This window comes from Teleopsis dalmanni, chromosome 2 (genome assembly GCF_002237135.1).
Source record: "Teleopsis dalmanni isolate 2A chromosome 2, ASM223713v2, whole genome shotgun sequence".
In the NCBI taxonomy this organism is placed as follows: domain Eukaryota; kingdom Metazoa; phylum Arthropoda; class Insecta; order Diptera; family Diopsidae; genus Teleopsis; species Teleopsis dalmanni.
The window spans coordinates 99296608-99315514 of record NC_051847.1 but is presented as its reverse complement, the minus strand read 5'-3'; the positions used below and the strand labels follow the sequence as shown (position 1 = coordinate 99315514).

General features: G+C 33.0%; 3 protein-coding genes across 6 annotated transcripts in view; 1 reads left to right on the top strand and 2 right to left on the bottom strand.

Annotated features, from left to right (window-relative positions):
- Positions 1-3174, bottom strand: part of LOC119678590 — a 14602-nt gene extending 11428 nt beyond the window's left edge. Inside the window, exons 1-2 of one of the 4 annotated variants that reach the window (XM_038090505.1) lie at positions 2896-3174; positions 2645-2729 (exon numbers count right to left, since the gene is read on the bottom strand). In XM_038090505.1, coding sequence (XP_037946433.1) covers positions 2645-2714 — 70 coding nt within the window. In that variant the 5' untranslated portion in view covers positions 2715-2729; positions 2896-3174. Of the gene's footprint in view, positions 1-1609; positions 1747-2644; positions 2730-2895 lie in introns of those variants that run through there. The other 3 variants (XM_038090506.1, XM_038090507.1, XM_038090510.1) reach the window with 3 other exon arrangements.
- Positions 3175-6738: 3564 nt separating this feature from the next.
- On the top strand, positions 6739-7976 carry LOC119679078 (OCIA domain-containing protein 1-like). The gene is made up of 4 exons (XM_038091234.1): positions 6739-7016; positions 7074-7211; positions 7265-7586; positions 7641-7976. The coding sequence occupies exons 1-4, from the start codon at positions 6966-6968 to the stop codon at positions 7886-7888; spliced, it is 759 nt and encodes a 252-aa protein (XP_037947162.1). The 5' UTR covers positions 6739-6965; the 3' UTR covers positions 7889-7976.
- On the bottom strand, positions 7865-10209 carry LOC119679077 (cytosolic non-specific dipeptidase-like). Its single transcript, XM_038091233.1, has 7 exons — positions 9971-10209; positions 9637-9871; positions 9049-9582; positions 8917-8984; positions 8414-8678; positions 8100-8351; positions 7865-8035 (listed from the first exon to the last, which is right to left on the bottom strand). Exons 1-7 carry the CDS (start codon positions 10006-10008, stop codon positions 7988-7990), a joined length of 1440 nt encoding a protein of 479 aa, XP_037947161.1. The 5' UTR covers positions 10009-10209; the 3' UTR covers positions 7865-7987.
- Positions 10210-18907: the final 8698 nt, after the last annotated feature.

Here is an 18907-nt window from a genome sequence, read left to right as displayed (position 1 = left end):
AACTATCATTGTAGCCTTAGCATGTAATTGACCCTAGTACTTACAACCCAAATCTATTGATAATAGATTAGTTTTAGTACTTGTAACATAAGTTTCCACGGTACAACATGTCTTAAACTAAAACAAATCTAAAAATCTTCAAATGCAAAACAAATTAAACCTAATACCAAAACCTAATGCCATCTGAACACTCTGATAAATAGATAAAGGAAACAGACAAAATTCAAAAAGAGGAAGAATTTTATAAGCTTAGAAAGGATGCAAAATTTATAGAAAAAAAGTTAGATGATACGAAAAATGCACATATACTACAAAAAGTAAGTGTATAAATAGAGCTCAAGCCATTAGCGAAAACATTAAAGCTATGTGACCAATACAAAAGGGGAAGGTTGTTTATAGAACTTAAGAGAAATAAAAATTTAGGAACAATCAAATGTCACTCAGCCAAAGATAAAGCTCTAGAAGCTGTTACAACAAATACACACTGTTACAATCCAGTGCACGTACATTATCACAGATCTGAACACACACGCAGATACTTGCACTTGGACACATTAACGTAGATTCAATCTGATAGTTCATATAATGGACATATGGCCACGTAACTTCCAATTATTAAAAACTGAATCAGACGAATCTGTAAAAACATTATAAAAATATGAAATAAAAATTTGTAATTTAATTGTTATAAAATTGCATTATAATTAGCATGTGTGACAAATTGTGTGGCAAATACAAATTTCTTCTCAGCTGTCAAAAATGCATTCAGCATGTTATAATTTTACATTCAGCACTAAAAACTCACTAGCACTTGCGGAATAGCATTTTACAAGAAAGTATTAATTGCGGAGAGAAATGTGTTATTCGTTTGAGTGTACAAAAAGTTTTTTCCACATTTGAGGAATCGATCCCCTGATCTTAAATGACTGTCCACCTCTATGCCACCTGTATCCACCTGTATGCTGGAAGCTGACTTATGAACCACTAGGCTATCAATATTGAAAAGACCTACGACAATAAGGAACCGTGCAATGACAGTCAACCTCCTCTTCTTCTTCTGTTGACTGTTGGTATCTGACACCGTTTTAAAAAAGTTATTTTTAGTAAAAGATAAGGCTTACAACTTATAAGCTCTTTAGAGGTTAAGAAAGAAAGTTTGAAACTTATACTGCTTAGACTGCGTGATATACCCGTGAATGATGTTAACATATTCTAATAATCACACAATAGTGTGAATCTAAGCTTACATCTGAAACAAGAACAAATTTCTTACACTCGTTATAGATGATTCCAAAATCATCTATAGTGGGATTTGGTCAGGAATTATACACACTAATCTAATTTTAGGTACCTTTTTACTTTAATGTTAACCTTAACAGGTTAGTTCGAAAGACTGAAAAATATATTCTGGCAATTATCTTGAAAGAATTATAAACAGGTATACAGAGAGTATACATAGTGTGAAAATACAGCGAAAATTCCACATAATTTATTACTATATTTCAAATTGTAAACTAAATGATTTAATCTATATATATAATTTCAAAATTTCATTGTATTTGGATTTATAATGGCGCAAGTTCACGTAGATCTAAAAAAAGTAATTTACACTGATATATTCGTGACCGAAAGAAAACAATTTTTATTAAGTGTCCACGGTTGAAATAAATCACAGCTGGATAATGCAAGTTTTCCAACTATATATAATTAGTTATGTGAATTTATACGCGATAGTATATTCACTTTGAGACGTCCACGTTCGAAATTGCCAATTGAGACTACAAAATTTTATAAACAAATTATTGAATCACACGTGATGATTTTTAAACAGTATTGGCAAATATTTCAACGTAATCTAGGTAAAATTCTGTTTTAATTATGGTAGCCTGTTATGCAAATATAGAGAAATCAGAAAACAGATACTAGTCTGTGAGGTACGAGATATTTATCTTTCAACGGAAAAACACAATGGCAATTACCACGCATTAAGACTTAACACAAAGATTTAGATTAATCAAGTTGTTCCGAATTTTAGTTAAAGTTAGAAAATCTATATATCTAAAACAATTGTTTTATACTGAGGAACAACAATAACTACTAAGCTGCACAAGCGCACTGCAGCAAACAAAACCTCATAACGCTACAGCAATCAATGAAAAGGAGGTGGACTTTTTTAATTAGTTTATCATCTAAAATATTTCCTATCAATACTAAATCGAAATAAAAGCATCCACTAAATATTAATAAACGTATTTTTAAATTACGTCTCCACTATATCAATTTAGTACTCGTGTTTGGAAAGATTTGAATGAATCGATTTTATACGAAGAAAATCTGAAATTATATTCAAATAACATAAATAAACTGTGTATTATATATGCAAGAAGGTACAAAGTAATATAATGATCAAACCAATAAATTATTGAAACAATATGACTAATTGTTACAAAATGTATACAATAAAATACTTTGGATAAGTGTTAGTTTATAAAAAAACTGTTAGACGTGTGCATTTTGTTTTTAATGTGTGACACATTGAATTGTGGGTTTTTATATTAAATTGAAATCCTACTTAAAAACACTTAAATGAGTACAACTGACAAAAAAATTATTTTTAATATATGTAGTATAATATATTTTGAACCTGATTTTCCAACAGAGTCGACATCTACATCTAAAGAACAACTTCCAATTGAATCCGTACTGCGGTCCATTTGAATCCAGAGCAACTAAAATTAATTAATATTTGATGTCAGCGTACATGCCATGGTTGAATATGCCATATATGAATAAAATTCAATGCAATTTATTTATGTTTTAGTTGCATATAAAATGACTAAATTATCAAACAAATTTAATAGAAAGCGTGTTTTTATATTTTTAAGAAAGGCTTACAAGTAGAGCTCATAACAAGTCAAAATAAAATTACTCTTTGAATCATTTCATAGTTTTCCCTTACTTAATAAAATTTACACCATATATTTACTATAATTTAGCAGCCGACATAAAACAATTTGTTGATGTACACCGATACTGAACGATTTCTTCAATAAATTACTTCTGAAGTATCAACGTCGTTAAAACCACAAATATGGAACACACGACTAGAATTCGGAAAATACAATTAGCGCGAGACGAGAACCCAATCATCAATTGCATTTTTTTTACATAAGTTAAGAGGAGACAAAGTAATTTTTGTTGCTCTTTCATTTCATACCAACTAATAGAAAAAATCAAAAAGTCAATTTTTTTAATCCACTCTTGCTGGATTGAAGTTCAAATATTAAGAAATCTTAATATGGCAAAGAATATTAACTAGAAATGATAGTGAATCGAAAAAATACAAAAAAATATTGTGCAATAATGCGGATTACTTTACGTACTTCTTTTTGCCAGTCACTTTTTAATTTCTCGTCACTATCCGCTTGAAATAAATAGAGTTTACTTAATAATATATCACACAAAAAACGTAAATGTATAATTGATATATTATTTCATTTATACACATATATATTTTGTGTCTTGCATATAAAAAAAATAAAAACAAAGATTCCATTAAATACTTATGCGGCACTTACACTGGCCGAAAATGGCTCATTATGGCCAAAAATCGAAAATGAGAAGCGAATGGCTCATTTTTGCATATAAAATTTCAAGCGCGAATGAACCATTCCATCACATTCTGTATAAATGCGTCCCAACGACGTTCACATACGTTCCAAATATGTTTCAAATGCAGAGGAATACAACCCTAAATAAAAGCTCTTCATGGCATTTTGTCAGTTTGAGAAAGCTGTTTTTGACATATTTACAAAAAAGGTAAACAAATGTTTCGTGGTTGCATTTTCTTGAAAACGATACACCTCTTTTTAGAACTTCTACTTTCCTAAAAGTACTCAATCGAAGTTATAAATATGTTTTAAGTTTATATTGTAAGGTTAGAAAGCATATTTAACCTTCATGCAATATTTTCTTGGCACAGGCCAAAAATCAAATCAACAAACAAGTTGAAAAATCAACTGTTTGAAATGAGAACAAACGAATTACAATGAATGTAAACACTTTCAAATGGCTCATTCAAAATGAGCCATTTTCAGCCAATGTAAACGCCATATAACACTGTGTTTACAAAAATACATTCCACCTGCAAATTTTCGAGTAAATGAGAGAACCTGAGAGAGCGTAACATCCCTGTCGAAATTTAAAAATGCTACACAGACTTTACTTAATAATTTTAATTTAAGTAAAATTTATTGATGTGTGAATCAGCTGTTTTGGTTTGAATTTAAATTTTTGTAGTGTTTATTTACGCGGCACTAGTGTTCTCATCAGACTTTACACAAAGCCATTCCATGAAAATCTGTCCAAAGAGCGAAGTTTGACACTTTATTTGTGTTACGCTCTCAGTTTGTATTTTACTCGAGTTTTACTACGAGTGGCTCATGGAAGAGACCTAATGTTTCTATTTTCCCTTGTTGGATTTTTATTTTAGGGTTGTATTCAACATTTTTACCTTAAACGAGCTGATTTATATGTATGGTAAGTTATCCTCATTAACAGCTCTAATGAGCAAACCTACTTAAATGAAACCACAGAAAACATATTATTATATAAAAATGATTTAACAAAAAAATATTGTTGTACACAATAAATTTTCAAGCATTTTTATTTTCACTCCGGTTATGCAAAAAAAAAATTTTTAAGACTTTGCATATCGGTGTTAAAATACATTTACATAATTAAAACCAAATTTTGTAAACAGCTTTAATGTGTGAGGCTTCAGACAAGGTGATCTGTTTTCATGTGATCTTTTCAATTTCGTTATAGAAGTAATCATGCGCAGGGCAGATGATCATCGTAATGAAACAATATTTTACAAATGTGCCCAGCGCCTTGCAAATGTAAATGTAAGCAAACAACAGCAAAACGTAAACAAAGGCATTTAGGAAGTAAGTATTAATTAAAAGCTTTGTTTTTATTAATTGAAAATGTAATGGATGTATAATGATTTTGTATATCAATTACATATTTTATTTTTTTGTGGTATATATTATTAATTGGTTTATAAAAATTTATAAAAGTTCTATTAGCTGCATAAATCAGCTTAATTTAATATGAAAGTTCACTTAATAATACAAATGAGCAAGTGCTTAAATGAGACAGTGTGAATCCACTATTAGGGTACGCGTAGGGAAAATGTGAATGGAATTCCCTAAATTAAATATTTTTACATTATGTTTTCTGTTATTTTGCTAAGTACAATTGCAATTAAATGAAAAAATTTTTGACATAAAACTAATAAATATGATCTGCCCGATTCGATGACGAAATCGTTAGCATATTGCAAAAAGACAATCGCTTATTTTAAAAAGATGTATGATATAACATTACCAGCTTAAATCATCTTCAGAACTGCTTAGCCTCGCTTGTCGGTGTTCGACAAGCGATCAAACTATCGTCTTTCACCATATTTGAAAGCATAAAAAGAATTTCAACTATTAAGTTATACTAAAGGCTGATCAAAATGATATCCAAAATTTTTAGTCAGTTGAAAAAAAAAAATTTTTTTTTTCGATTATTAGATTAATATTCATATTTATGAAATTAATGTAAGTAGTTCATATAACTTCAATATATTTTTTTTAAGTTTTTAGTCAAATTTAAATAGCAATACACCGAATTTTCGCAAAAATGAATTTTTGTCATGCATCTAAACAATAGTTTTGAAATTATTTTGAGCGTTAAGTGCTGTCTCTTTTCAACATGCCTAAACACATCAGGCATGTTTCTATTGCTTACTTAGAAAGTTACTAAAGTAACTTTAAGATTTTATCGTTTCCATTGACATTAGTTACTTATTACATGTGAAACAATTTTTATGTGTCAAAAAATTCTTTGAAAGTTCTATTGGAGCTTTTGTTTGTAAAAATAAACTTCACTTAATAATATGAAGCACAAAAAATTAAATATATAATTGATATATATAATTATATCTATATATATATATGATTTACATATCTATTTCATATTCAATTAATAGAAACAAGAATTATAAATATTTACTTCTCAGTGTGTGTGTTTATAGTTCAGCTATTGTTTGTTTACATTGTACATAGAGAACATATATCAAACTTTGGTAACTCTCTTGTGGGAAATTTATTTTTAATGGTTGCATTCGATATTTTTTGTTTAGTTTATGGTACTTTATTTTCAAGTAAATTCAAAAACACGGAAGCTCTTTGTATGATTAACTAAATTTACTTAGTAAGGTCTACTTACCACAAATTATTGTTAAGTTAATTTTTTTATGCTTATATGTAATATTTAATGGAAACACGTAACATTTTAATTTACAAACACACTAAACTCAAACGATGGGACGATAATACTATGAGAACCTTAATCATATCGGCATAAGTTATTAACTTATAAGTTTAAAACAAAATAAGTTGTCAATTGAATAACTTATGAAATATAGCAGTTAGACAACGTTACAATATACATGAAAATTAGAGTTCAAACTGGAGATGATAAAATAAATAATGTAATTTTGGCAGTGTTTCTCAACAGTCAACAGTCAACAGTCACTGAAAACATTTTTGCTTTCATTTCATCAAGATAAATGATTTTAAATTAAACACATTACAAAACAAAGGAATATATATAAGATATTATTAGAATGTCAAAAATTATTGGAAATAATTAAAATTTTATGCAGCTTAATAAATACAACATAATAATTATGTATATTATAAATAAAATACATCAGTATGACTAGCGTCTTTTGAAAATCGAATGGTTTTCCTATTTTAAAAAGTGTTCTTTGACATAGATCATCTGTTTTTTAGTGTTGATAAAGTTTTACGATGCGGTATATATGTTAGTGATTCGTTTCATTTTACTATAATTCCGTAAGTTAATAACGTCCTTATTAAGACCGAATTTTTTAAAAGTCATAGGGAACAATGGATAATGTTTCTGTTGAAGAACGTTCACAGTCGAACAATTATGCCTTGGTAAGATTCCACGGATATTATAAAGCCAAAGCTAAGTGTGTTTTATATAATTGTTAGGCAAACTATAAATTTTCGTCTGAAGAACTACGAGTGTTGCGAGAATGCAGCACCGAATCTTTTTTGCAAAGGTCATTACCATTTGGAACTGGTTTTGGATTACTCGCGTATTTTGGCGTCAAACGGGGATATTTCCAGGTTAACTTTTAAGAAAATATCTCTGGTACAATTGACTTCATTAAATTTCTTAGCCTAATTCAAAATTTGGCGCGGTACCAAAAATTATACTGGGCGCAACAGTAGGGTATTTTTTGGGTAAATTCAGCTATCAACAAAAATGTGCGGAAAAACTTATGCAACTTCCAAATTCGAAATTGGCCGAAATGATCAGGCTGCGACGAAACGGTAAATTAAAGGATGGTTTATTATCTGGATTTTCATCAATCACAACTCCTAATGCAAACGACATGTATACAGATATGGATCCAAATGAGTATAACGTCCTAGATTTTGATTCTGACTCCAGATCATCTATAATGGAGCTTGATGATTTGTATCGTCCGTCATTAGATAGTAAGTATAATTTTGATAAAAAATTGATATTTAGATAAAATATATGTATTTTAGGTTCATCTAGTTCTTACGAAACAGAAATTCCTTTACCAGCTGCTAAAGCTTTTACAACTTACGAAGAACTTAGAAAAAAAAATCGCGAGGATTATATCAACAAACAAAACAATTCAATTTCTCAATCAATTAATCAGTCTATCAACACTAGAAATGAAGAAGCCTCTTTGGAATCGAGTCATAAAACAAGGGATCTTAACCTTCCTAAAAATCAAAAAAATAAATATGGTGATACTTGGACCGATTAAGCATCGTTTATTAAATTAGAAAAAAAAATTATTGTTAAATATACAAATTTATAAATTCAAATTGTGATGCTTCATTATAAAATCCGAAGATTGTTAGTTTTATTTCAGTTGGCCAACTTCGAAAAGATAAGCTCCAAGGAGTTTAGTCTAAAAGTAAAACAAATAATCATGGAAATCATTCTAGCACAATATTCAGTAGAGATATACTTACGCCCTCAATATAATTAAATATATCAATTTTTTCATTTTGAGAGTGTGCACCATCATCACAAGCACCAACTGGAATTAATATGACATTCTTTCCGGTAGCTTCTTGGAGCGTTAATGTAACTGGAATAGATCCTCCTTCGCGAGTCATATCTGGGTCCACAGAAAATACATGTTTTACTGCACGCTTTGCGGCTTCATAATGAGGATGATTAGGATCTTCAGTCCATGGTTTACCGCTGCTTGAAAGGTTTACCTAATTAATTTAAAATAATCGTAAAATTTGTGTTACATATATGAACTTGTTTTAATATGTACTTTCATTAAATTCGGTGATCCGCGTTCTTCCCATTTTGAATTCAAATATTTCACAACACACTCATTAATATGCTCTGGATCTTGATTCGGAACTAGGCGCATTGAGAATTTTCCAATCACTTTAGCAGGTATTACGGTTTTTGCACCGTGTTCATAAAAAGCACCTTCAATACCATGTATCGAGAGTGAAGGATACCGCCATCTATGCATCAGCAGTTTTGTTTTGTCTTCATTGTGGGGGAGCTTTCTAGTACCAATATCATCCCTAATTGTTTTTTATACATGATAAAATATGTAGTTTAATTTATATATATATACAGATATATATGTATTGAATATGTAATACCCATAATTAAACACACAATATGTGGCGTATTCTTATAAAATAAAAATATATTGAACTACAAAAAAAAATATTTTTGGTTTATCCCCCCTCAATATAATCCTGATTACGCTACTGCTTACTACCATTATGATTTATGTAACTACCATCCTTATCTTACCTGTAATCATTGATATCGTAGTCAATGTTATCATAAATTTGGTTTTCATTGTGTAACAAAGGTGCAATCTGAAACAAATTAATGCGCGTGCTGATTATCGTTTAATATGTTTAAGTTTTTTGTGTTACTTACGTCCCTTTCTATTCCAGGGATTAGTATGTTAGTATCTTTATCCACTAAACAGTTAAGAAGATAGATCAAATCAGGCATAGCTTCGTGGACAGTTCCTCCAAAGACGCCACTATGAAGATCCTTTTTAGCGCATTCTACTTCAAGTGTGTAATACACTAATCCACGAAGTCCATAAGTAAGACACGGTCTATTTTTACCCAGCCAATAATTATCAGATATGCAAACATAATCCACATTTGAAAGAAAAGTACTTTTCAAGCTTAATAGAAGGTCATCTAGACCTTCGCTACCGCTTTCTTCCATACCCTCAAATATAAATTTAACATTTACGGGCAGTTCAATATTTAAGGCTTTAAAAGCTTCAATAGCATGAATCCAACACAATACTGGACCTTTGTCGTCTGATGCACCACGGGCATATAGTTTTCCATCTTGGGTTGTCAATTCAAATGGTTCAGTATTCCAGCCATCCTCTTTCAGAGCAGGTTGTACATCAAGATGGCCATAAACAACGACAGTTTTCTTTTTTGGATCCTATATATAATAGATGAGCAATAAATTTTTCATAACGAATATAAAATAACTTACCGTGCCAAGAGTACCCAAGATTACTTTAGGTAAAGGTATTTTTTGGCCACTGTGAAGTGTTTGTGTTCCAACATCAGCTAACTCAACTTGCGTTCCTATATTACGGAGCTTATCAGCAGTCCATTCTACCATACGTTGAATTTCGTTTCGCTTATCAGGCCAAGCAGAAACAGATTGTATAGCGACAGCGACCTTTAGATTATTTATATACTCCTCTTTGTGAACCTCAATATAGCTGCAGTATTAAAAATTAAATGAAAATATAGCTGCAGTATTAAAAATTAAATGATGCAAATAATACGTTTGAATAGTGAAAACATGTCAAATAACGCACCTAAACAGATTTTTTAGGTCTTCCGGTAAAGCAGTCATCTTTTATTGTTTTTACAAGACAATAAAGGGAATTTAAATAACTTAATAAACGGATTATATCTATCGCGATTGAACCGATTTTTATTATTGACTGCTTTTCTCCGACTTACACAAGTATTTATATCCGGTAGAGAAAAAACCACAGATAAAGACCGGTGGATTTAAAAAAGCATGTTTTTTCATACGGACAAAAAACAGGTTACTCCCGATAAACATTGTATCGTTTTGAATAATAATAATGACTTAATGTACGAACAAAAGTGTTTATATATTTAAATATATAAATATATACATAAATATATAAATATATACCACATTCGTGATATTGTTGTATCACAATCAAATAAAGTTATGCATTTATATATGAAAATAACAAAAGCTGATATATAATTATTAATATAAGTATTTATCATCACTGTTGTTGCAAAAATATTTGCTATCCTAACAATTAAAAAACAGGTATGGAATACAATAACAAACGTAGTTACATTAGGTTAAGGTTAGGTTAATATCGTCGGTTGTAAGTCATACATAAATCTATTGATCCTTAGCAATGCCAAATGGAGCGAGATGTTTATATAGCTTTATAGTAGACATGATGAACGATTTTTACGACTAAATAAAGTTTGAAGTTTCACATCGCAACGCTCCAGCGTTCTAAATTGTGTAGGTTCCAAATATTTTCAGCGTGACCGTTACAACATAACACATAAACTGCAAAGATTTCCAAAATTTCCAAATTTTTTCAAAGATTAATATTTCCTGCCTTGTAGAATTGTAAAAGTATTGCAATCTTACTGTGTCAATCTTAGTACACTGGCCACCTGCGACCCGTTTATGTAACTTTCTCACTTTAACTTTAAGTGGGAAAGTTACATTAACGAGGCACTGATATCCAGTTCTCTATGTATATTAAATTCCAGTTCCTCTTCATTTATCATTTTTGATACATCTTGTATATTTATAGGTTTCATTACTAGGTTAAGGTATGAACGCTACGCTTTTGATTGTTGCGCCCAACATATTTTTCCTTGTGTTTGGTCTCCACCCCAAGATTGATAGGCGATAATCTGAGTATTGCCTTTAGAGTAATTTTTAATACACCAGTTATGCACAGACCTGCGAGAGCCTGATCTCTTCCGCTGTTTTGAGGTATGTGGATTTCATAATCAGAATATCATTGATATGACCATTTCTGTGTAGCATATAGGTATATATTAAATCAGGACATATAGAATATAACAAATAGCACATTCTTACATGCATATAGTGCATAATTTTTCTTTTTTCTCATTTCTCCTTTGACATTTTTAGAGAAGTGCAAAATTGCAAATCGTATTTAAGTTTTACATACCCATTGATATATTATATTACTGTAAGAGTATTGTTAATTATTACCCTATAAATATTATTTGCATCTGCAACTAGATTGGATTTTTTTTTAATAATTCATTAATAACGAGTGACCAGAGATGCTTTGTGGTTTACTCTTATATGCATAATTGTTAGTCCCAGCTTTCACGAAGTCTAGAGAATTGTTAATAAGCTCTGTGGCGAACACATTTGTGGCAGCACTTCACCAACGAATTGATAGAAAATGTCAAAAAGGAAAAACAGATGTTCGATAAATATTGTTGCGAGTAAGAAGCGTCGAGTCAGTAAACGATTAACTTTGTAAACGTACTTTGTAACTTTGTAAATGTACTTTGTAACTTTGTAAACATATTCAATAACTATTAATAATAAATTGAGTTTTAATAAAAAAATAAAACTTACATTGAAAATGTCGGTCCCTAATGAAGACCAAAAGAATGAGCATCACGTTGAAAATCAAAAAGCGCCAACTTTGTTAGCAGAAAACGGATCAACAATTGATGAAGTCAACTTAGTAAACATTCCCAAATGTATGCCTAGTGATCCCCAGCTTTGGTTCACTCATGTTCATTCTTGAAATGATAAACAGTCATGCAGAAATCTCTGACCGCATTCAGGACAGCACGCCTTCAAATTCCTATGTGATGACCATGGGGCACGAACATCATGCGCAAGCTACTTCAATTACAAACCGAAACAGCATATCTATGGAGAACCGAATTTCTGCAATTGAGACCACACTCAAAATTCTGGTAACCAAAATCGCTGAACTGTCTGCTACACTTTCCAAAAATATAAACAACGGACGCAGTTCAAGATGCACATCACAAAATCGTCGCAGACATTCAAGCCGCAGCAAGTCCGAATTGTGTCACTTCCATATAAAATTTGGTGCAGCAGCAAGAAAATGCGCACCACCATGTGAATTTCGTAGTACAACACAACAAGAAAACTAATATCGCTACCGTCTGGCTCAGCAGTTATCGGTGGCACTGGAAATCAATGCAATAAAGAACAAAGACTTCATGTTCGTGATCGCAGCACAAATTTCAACTTCTTAATTGACTCTGGATTCATAATTTCAGTATTAACTGTCACAGTCGTAAAATCATCACGTAATATAATTCCAAATGAATTAAAACTTTACGCAGTTAACGATACTACAATAACAGCATATGGTTTAAAAACAACAGTAAACTTTGCACTTCGTCGTCAATTCCAATGGAGTTTTGTAGTAGCTGATGTAAAACACCAATAATAGGTGCAGATTTTTTAGTACATTTCGGATTATTAGTTGCCGTAAAATCTAAGCGGCTAGTTGATACGGTAACAAATCTACATACCTGTGGTAAATGTATCTACTTATCTACAAGCAGTATATCTACGATCAGTACAACAACAAAGTACTACGATCTCATATCGAGCTTTATAAACCTTACCAAACCGATTTTAGTTCAACCGCAACTCACGAGACCAGTAAACCATCGCATCATAACTCCCTGCCAACCCATAGCAGACCGCCCACTTAGATAGGCTGATGATAAATTAAAAGCAATAAGAGAAGAGTTCATCATGCTTCTAAACCAGATCGGTTCTAAAACTTCTAGACCTGACCGGTATCCCGTTCCGTATCTAGATGACATCAGTGAAAAATTGAACGGTAAGCAAATCTTTAGCACAATCGACATTATTACAACATCCCAATGCACCCTGACGATGTTTCAAAAACAGCTGTTAGCACTCCATTAGGACTGTTCGAGTTTCTAGTAATGCCATTTGTATTACGAAATCCAACTCAAACATTTCACGGTCATATGGAATCAATTTTTTGAAACCTACCTTTTGTATTTTGCTATGTGGATGATATTTTAATTGTTTCAAACGATGAAAATGAACATAAACAACATCTACAAACTGTTCTGCAAATATTGTCAGACCTAAATATCAATATACCTAAATGTGAATTTGGTGTAGCAGAAATAATTTTTCTTGGATACAATATAAATAGACAAGGCATCAAACCGCCAGCAGATCGCATTGAAGTCATACAAAATTTTTCAAAACTTAATACAATAATGGAATGACCTCGCTACCTTGATAGGGTCAATTTTTTTCGTAAATGCTTACCCAATGCTGCACAAACATAAGTACCACTTAACAACATATGAAGGAAGTCCATAGAAAATAATAAAACTAAAATTTCTTGGAGTTTACCTCTGTCTATTGCATTCCAACAATGCACTGAAGACATCATAAATGCTTCGCAGCTGACGTTCTTGTCATCAACGGCCCCGTTGTCTCTTATTACAGACGCTTCAGATGTTGCAGTTGGAGCTCATCTCGATCAATTTCAAGACGGTTTATGGAAACCCGTTGCCTTCTTTTCCGCAAAACTTAACCCGACACAGAAAAAGTATAGCACACATGATCGAGCAATTTATCTTGCTATTAAACACTTTAGATATATACTCGATGATCGCCATTTTGTTGTAAGAACCGAACACAAGCCAATTATATTTGCATTCCGTCAAAAATTAGACAAAGCCTTACCTCGGCAGTTACGATATTTAAATTTTGTCGCAGAATTTTCTACATCTATAGTCATCATCACCTTCCTGGTTCCGAAAATTTAGCAACAGATGCATTATCCAGAATCTGTTGAATCATGATGCCTATAACTATAACACTAGAGGAAATACAGATGTACCAAGAAAATAAATCGTTTTTTGAGTGGACCACTGATTAGAAAGTGTGCCAGCGTTAACGCTTCGTAATCACTTGGATCACAAGAATGAGGTGCGGTTGGTTGCGAGCTTAAAATGGCCTCGATTTCAATCAGTGCCGTTCCAAGCTCCTCATACGTGTCGAGTGTTTGATAGTGTTCAGTAAAGATGGCCTTTCGCGCTTGTAACAGCCACTTCCTATAGACCCCCAAAGTGAGGCGGTATGAAATTCAAATTTATGAATTAATTGATGCAAAATGTCTATTGAATTGTTTGGTGGAACTTGTCCAATAGAAACCTTTTTAGCTCTGCTAGTTTGTTGTTAGCCCCAACGAAGTTTGTTCCCTTATTGCAGTAGATATCTGATGGTAAACCTCTTCTGCCTATTAGCGTTTTCAGTGCTGTAATGAATACCTCCGCTTACAACTCTGACACCGCTTCTGTATGAACTGTCTTAGTCGACAAACAAACGAATACAGCTATATAGGTCTTATATGGCAGCTGAGTCGAATCCAAAAATATTAATATCGGAACTTAAAAATCTACCGCGGTACGGGCGAATGGGCGGCTTGGAGTAAGATGTTCAATTGGTAGATTACCCATTATTTGGCTAAGCAATTTGGGTTTATATTGTACGCAGTCAATGCAATAATTAGTGCAATGCAATAATAAGTGAAGTTCCACAAAATAACAGTCCTTAAGTAACAGAATGAGGTGACATTGGCCGACTGAGTTGTCACTCAGCTCAAATTGACCTCCCACCTTTAGGAATGTATTGCCAGATATGTTTTCCAGGAAGGGGTTTAGATGTTTTAGTGTACCTTCAGCTGGGTTGGCCCGTTACAGGTGTTGTATATGGTTGTAGAAGAATTGCTTTGAATGATCCATGGATGGGTTGAAGGGCATTTTTTTCTCTCTTCAGTTTATTTCTGGTTAAATTATGAAATCACTCTACTTGCGCTATTACTCGTAACATCTTGGTGTATGAGCTGTATCTCGACATAACCTTTAATATATAGTTTTCTTCATTTTTGTGAGTGAATGCAAGCTTTCTCTTCTTTTTAATGACTTCTACCATATCCAGATTATTACATTCCAACAAAAAGATTGACCCAGTAAACTAAAAAGACTAGTTGACGAATATTTCGATTGAGTACGAACATGTCTCCATTGCCCGGTTGAGGTAATATCTTGGATTTCAGCTACTCGATTGCGTACAAGAGTAGACAGGGTCGCTAATTGTTGCTTTAGCCAATGCAATACAATCTGCGAAGCGGCCCAAAAGAACGTTTCACCATTAAAATAGGCGAGAACTCTGATTTAGGTAGTGACTTCTGCTTTATAGGTGCAGCACGGGATTTTGTAATGAATGGCCTGACTGTCCCCTTACCTGTATTTTGTAATCAAAGAAATTTGCAGCAACCATATATCAACCAGTTGAGTGTTTATTGTTAGACAGTATCTCGGAACCGTAACAGAAGAAAGCATTCTAAGATCTTGAATAAACGTTTCACAAGCTCAGTAATGGTTTTGAAGGATTAACTCGTCCCATTCCACGCAAAAAAGCCACAGTTCTTGCATCATAATTTTTGCTATAAGTATGAGCAGTGCCAGTAACCCAAGCGGGTCGAACAATGAAAACGCAAATGATGGATGGTGCATTTCGTTACAATATAGTCTCCTTTTGCATGGAACGAAAATAATAAAACATCTTCCATTTGGTATCAATTGATGCCTAGGGCACTGGTATCGGTGGACTATATCCGCACCAATATTCCAACCCTTTTTTGTGGTATCAGTGATGAAGTCACGATGTTTCAAATGCTATTCGTCAAGATCGAAGCAACTTTCCTAGTAATTTCACATGCGTCATGTGTCCAAGTTCTCGATATTGTTTCATAAATTTTTGATAGTCTTACTAAAGTGCAGGACTAGATGACAAGCGCCGCTCCAAGGAGAAGAACCGGGGTAAGACGATATTATGGGTCAATCTTTAAATGGTAGTCGAACTATCATTCTCCCGCAGCATTTTAGTGAGCTTTTTTCCGATATAATGACTCAATATCCAATGTGTGTTGGTGACCATGCATTTAAAGCCGGCCGCAATTGCGGAAAACATATCTTCGAGTGATAATAGGCATTTTGCCGCTGGTGATGCAAATGGGTGATTCTTGTACTTACCGGATACGATCCATCCAAGTAGTGTTTTTTGCAGTAGTTTAAGATTTTCACCTTGTTTGATTTGACCGACAGACGGAATGTCAAAGAAACTTTTGGCTCCAAGCAGAAGGTTAACTGGCTTAGATTTAAAAAATTGCTCATCGGCAAGGGGTGTATTTGGTGAAATCTTCCACGAGGTATTGATTTCTAAACTTGGTTGATAGGTGATGTGGGAAGTTATATAAAAGTTTAAAGCAAGTTCCAGATTCGAATGGCGCGATTTAATTCATGCAACCATCTGATGCTTGATATTGTTCAATCAGTACTTGCAGCGTACAGCCGTTGTTTATATTTCGACAGACTAAATTTCTTTGAGAACTCATCAGTTATAAAGTTGACCTTAGAGCACGAATCAGGCAAGAATCTACTTATTTGATAACTTCCGGATGAGTCCTTTACTAAAACCAGTGCAGTGGCCAGAATGACTCTTTTGCTCTCTTTTGCATTGAGAATGATGCAATAGAATGTGGTGTGATGTTCGTTGCTAGTGCAAAATGAGTAGGGATGACTTGATGTAGATGGAGCAAATGAGTATTGTTTTGATCGTCTGGGCTTATGGTTATTGAGTTTACGTTGTGGCAATAATTGGTTGCTGTTTCCATTATCGAGCGACTCGAAATTGACAATGCTAATCCAACAATTTTGAGCAATATCCCAGCTGGGCAATGTGTCGAAGTTTAGTGATTCATTCCACTTTCTATGTGTCGTTGCGTCAGTTTTTTCATAACTAATGAACAGAGCCTGGCAGATTTGTTTCTCTGTACCAAAAGAACAGAACCGTACAAAGCAGATACATTGTTTACAAGACTACCCAGTTGTTGGCTTGACTGGTACGATTCCGCTGGTAGATCAAATAAAGTTGCGATATTTTCGGCGAAGATTAAGTTATTGTTGTCATGTAGCAATTTGAGTCTGTCCAGAACTATTGAGTAGTTTTCATTCGAAATAGGAAATGCCTGTACTATATTTAGAGCTTAACCAGTAAGGCAGTTCAGTAAATGGTTGAACTTCTCAATATTTATACGATATATTTCATGGTCTATGATCTGAATAAACGGCTGGTATAGTCAGAGTACTTACCACTGAACGTAAGTAATTTTAACAGTGGTAATTGCATGCTGGTAATTGCAATGATGTGAACATCATTGCTGTTGCATCTAGCATGGATATATTGTGGGCCTCTTCTTGCAATTGATACATTATTAATATTTTCGTAGAAATGTGTAGATCCTCTAGTTCAGCTTTAGATGTGTCATTTGCATCTAATTTCTAGATCGAAGTTTGAAATGCTAGAAATTGTTTGAAATATTATTATAAAATACCTAGTCGATATGTAACCTCCGGTTGTGAAAGCGATTTACCTTTCCCTTTGACGAGAGCTTAGATCCTAGAAATACTTGATTTCGTCGAAGTTCGTTGTTGTTTTAGTTGTACCAGTTCTGTCGTGGTGATTGCATTTACCGTTACCATTGAAACGGTTGTGACTACACGAAAGAAGCGAAAGTTAATAACGAAGTGAAAAAGTCACCATAGCAGCAGCAAAATTCTCGAAATATATTGAACTGTGCTTATAGTAGTTGTCGACCTTAACGAACCCGAAACTATCAATTAGAGCGAAACATAACGAATGTTGGATCGATAGTGCGACTCGAACATGAACCTATTGAAAGCAAGTAAGAGCGATCAACAAGTAGAGTTATCTTGTTATTGTTATGGTAGTTGTCGAACCCGATCTTGATGCGGTCGAGCGGTCGTTATTTTAGATTAGCGGAAAACGAGTAAAGAACCGAAAAATGCATAAAATTATATATATATGCTTATGCTATATAGGTCAGTTAGCGCACGTTTAACTAAATAACTGTCCGATTTAAATGTTCAAAGGTTGACAAAGGTATGAGCAATGAACAAGTGCGGTTAAAATTTATTTTTTCTCGAGTTGAGTTAAGTACTAATCAAACGCAAGCTGCTAGGTGCAAACGACGCTGCCTACTTTTGGGTACGCCTTATGATGGAATTTAAACCGAGAACGTTCTTCTTAGGTTGAGCCTTTCGACTCACAACATGTTATATTTAGATTAGTTTGTGCACGTTTAATTATATAACTGTGTGATTCAAATGTTCATACGCGTACAACAACTGCTATAAAGCTAACCAAAAACTGATTAGAAGAAAACCCTATTACGTAGGGTTTTTAACACTTAAAATTTATAAACCACTATTTAATTTGCGAAACGTTTTGTCACGGTCGTCAAAAATTAATTACAATTAAGTAAAAAATATTCTTTTATGCAATTGGTCATTTGCAAGCTAGAAACGTCTGAATTGCTTACCAATATCACAGCGTCTCAAACAGTATGTGGCAGTAAAGATCGTTTACTAAATTCCACCTTATCAGCTAGACTCGTCAGAGTAAGTGCGACAATCTGTCAAGCTCATGGGAAGCTCTTGGAATGCTCATGTCACTGGTAAAGGTGGATCGCTGATTGTCGGGCTGAGGAGAAAAAACTTCCCAGGTATATATAATTAAGTGTCTGTGCATGTTTTGTTCTACTATATGTGTGCATATGTAGTTACTTAGTATG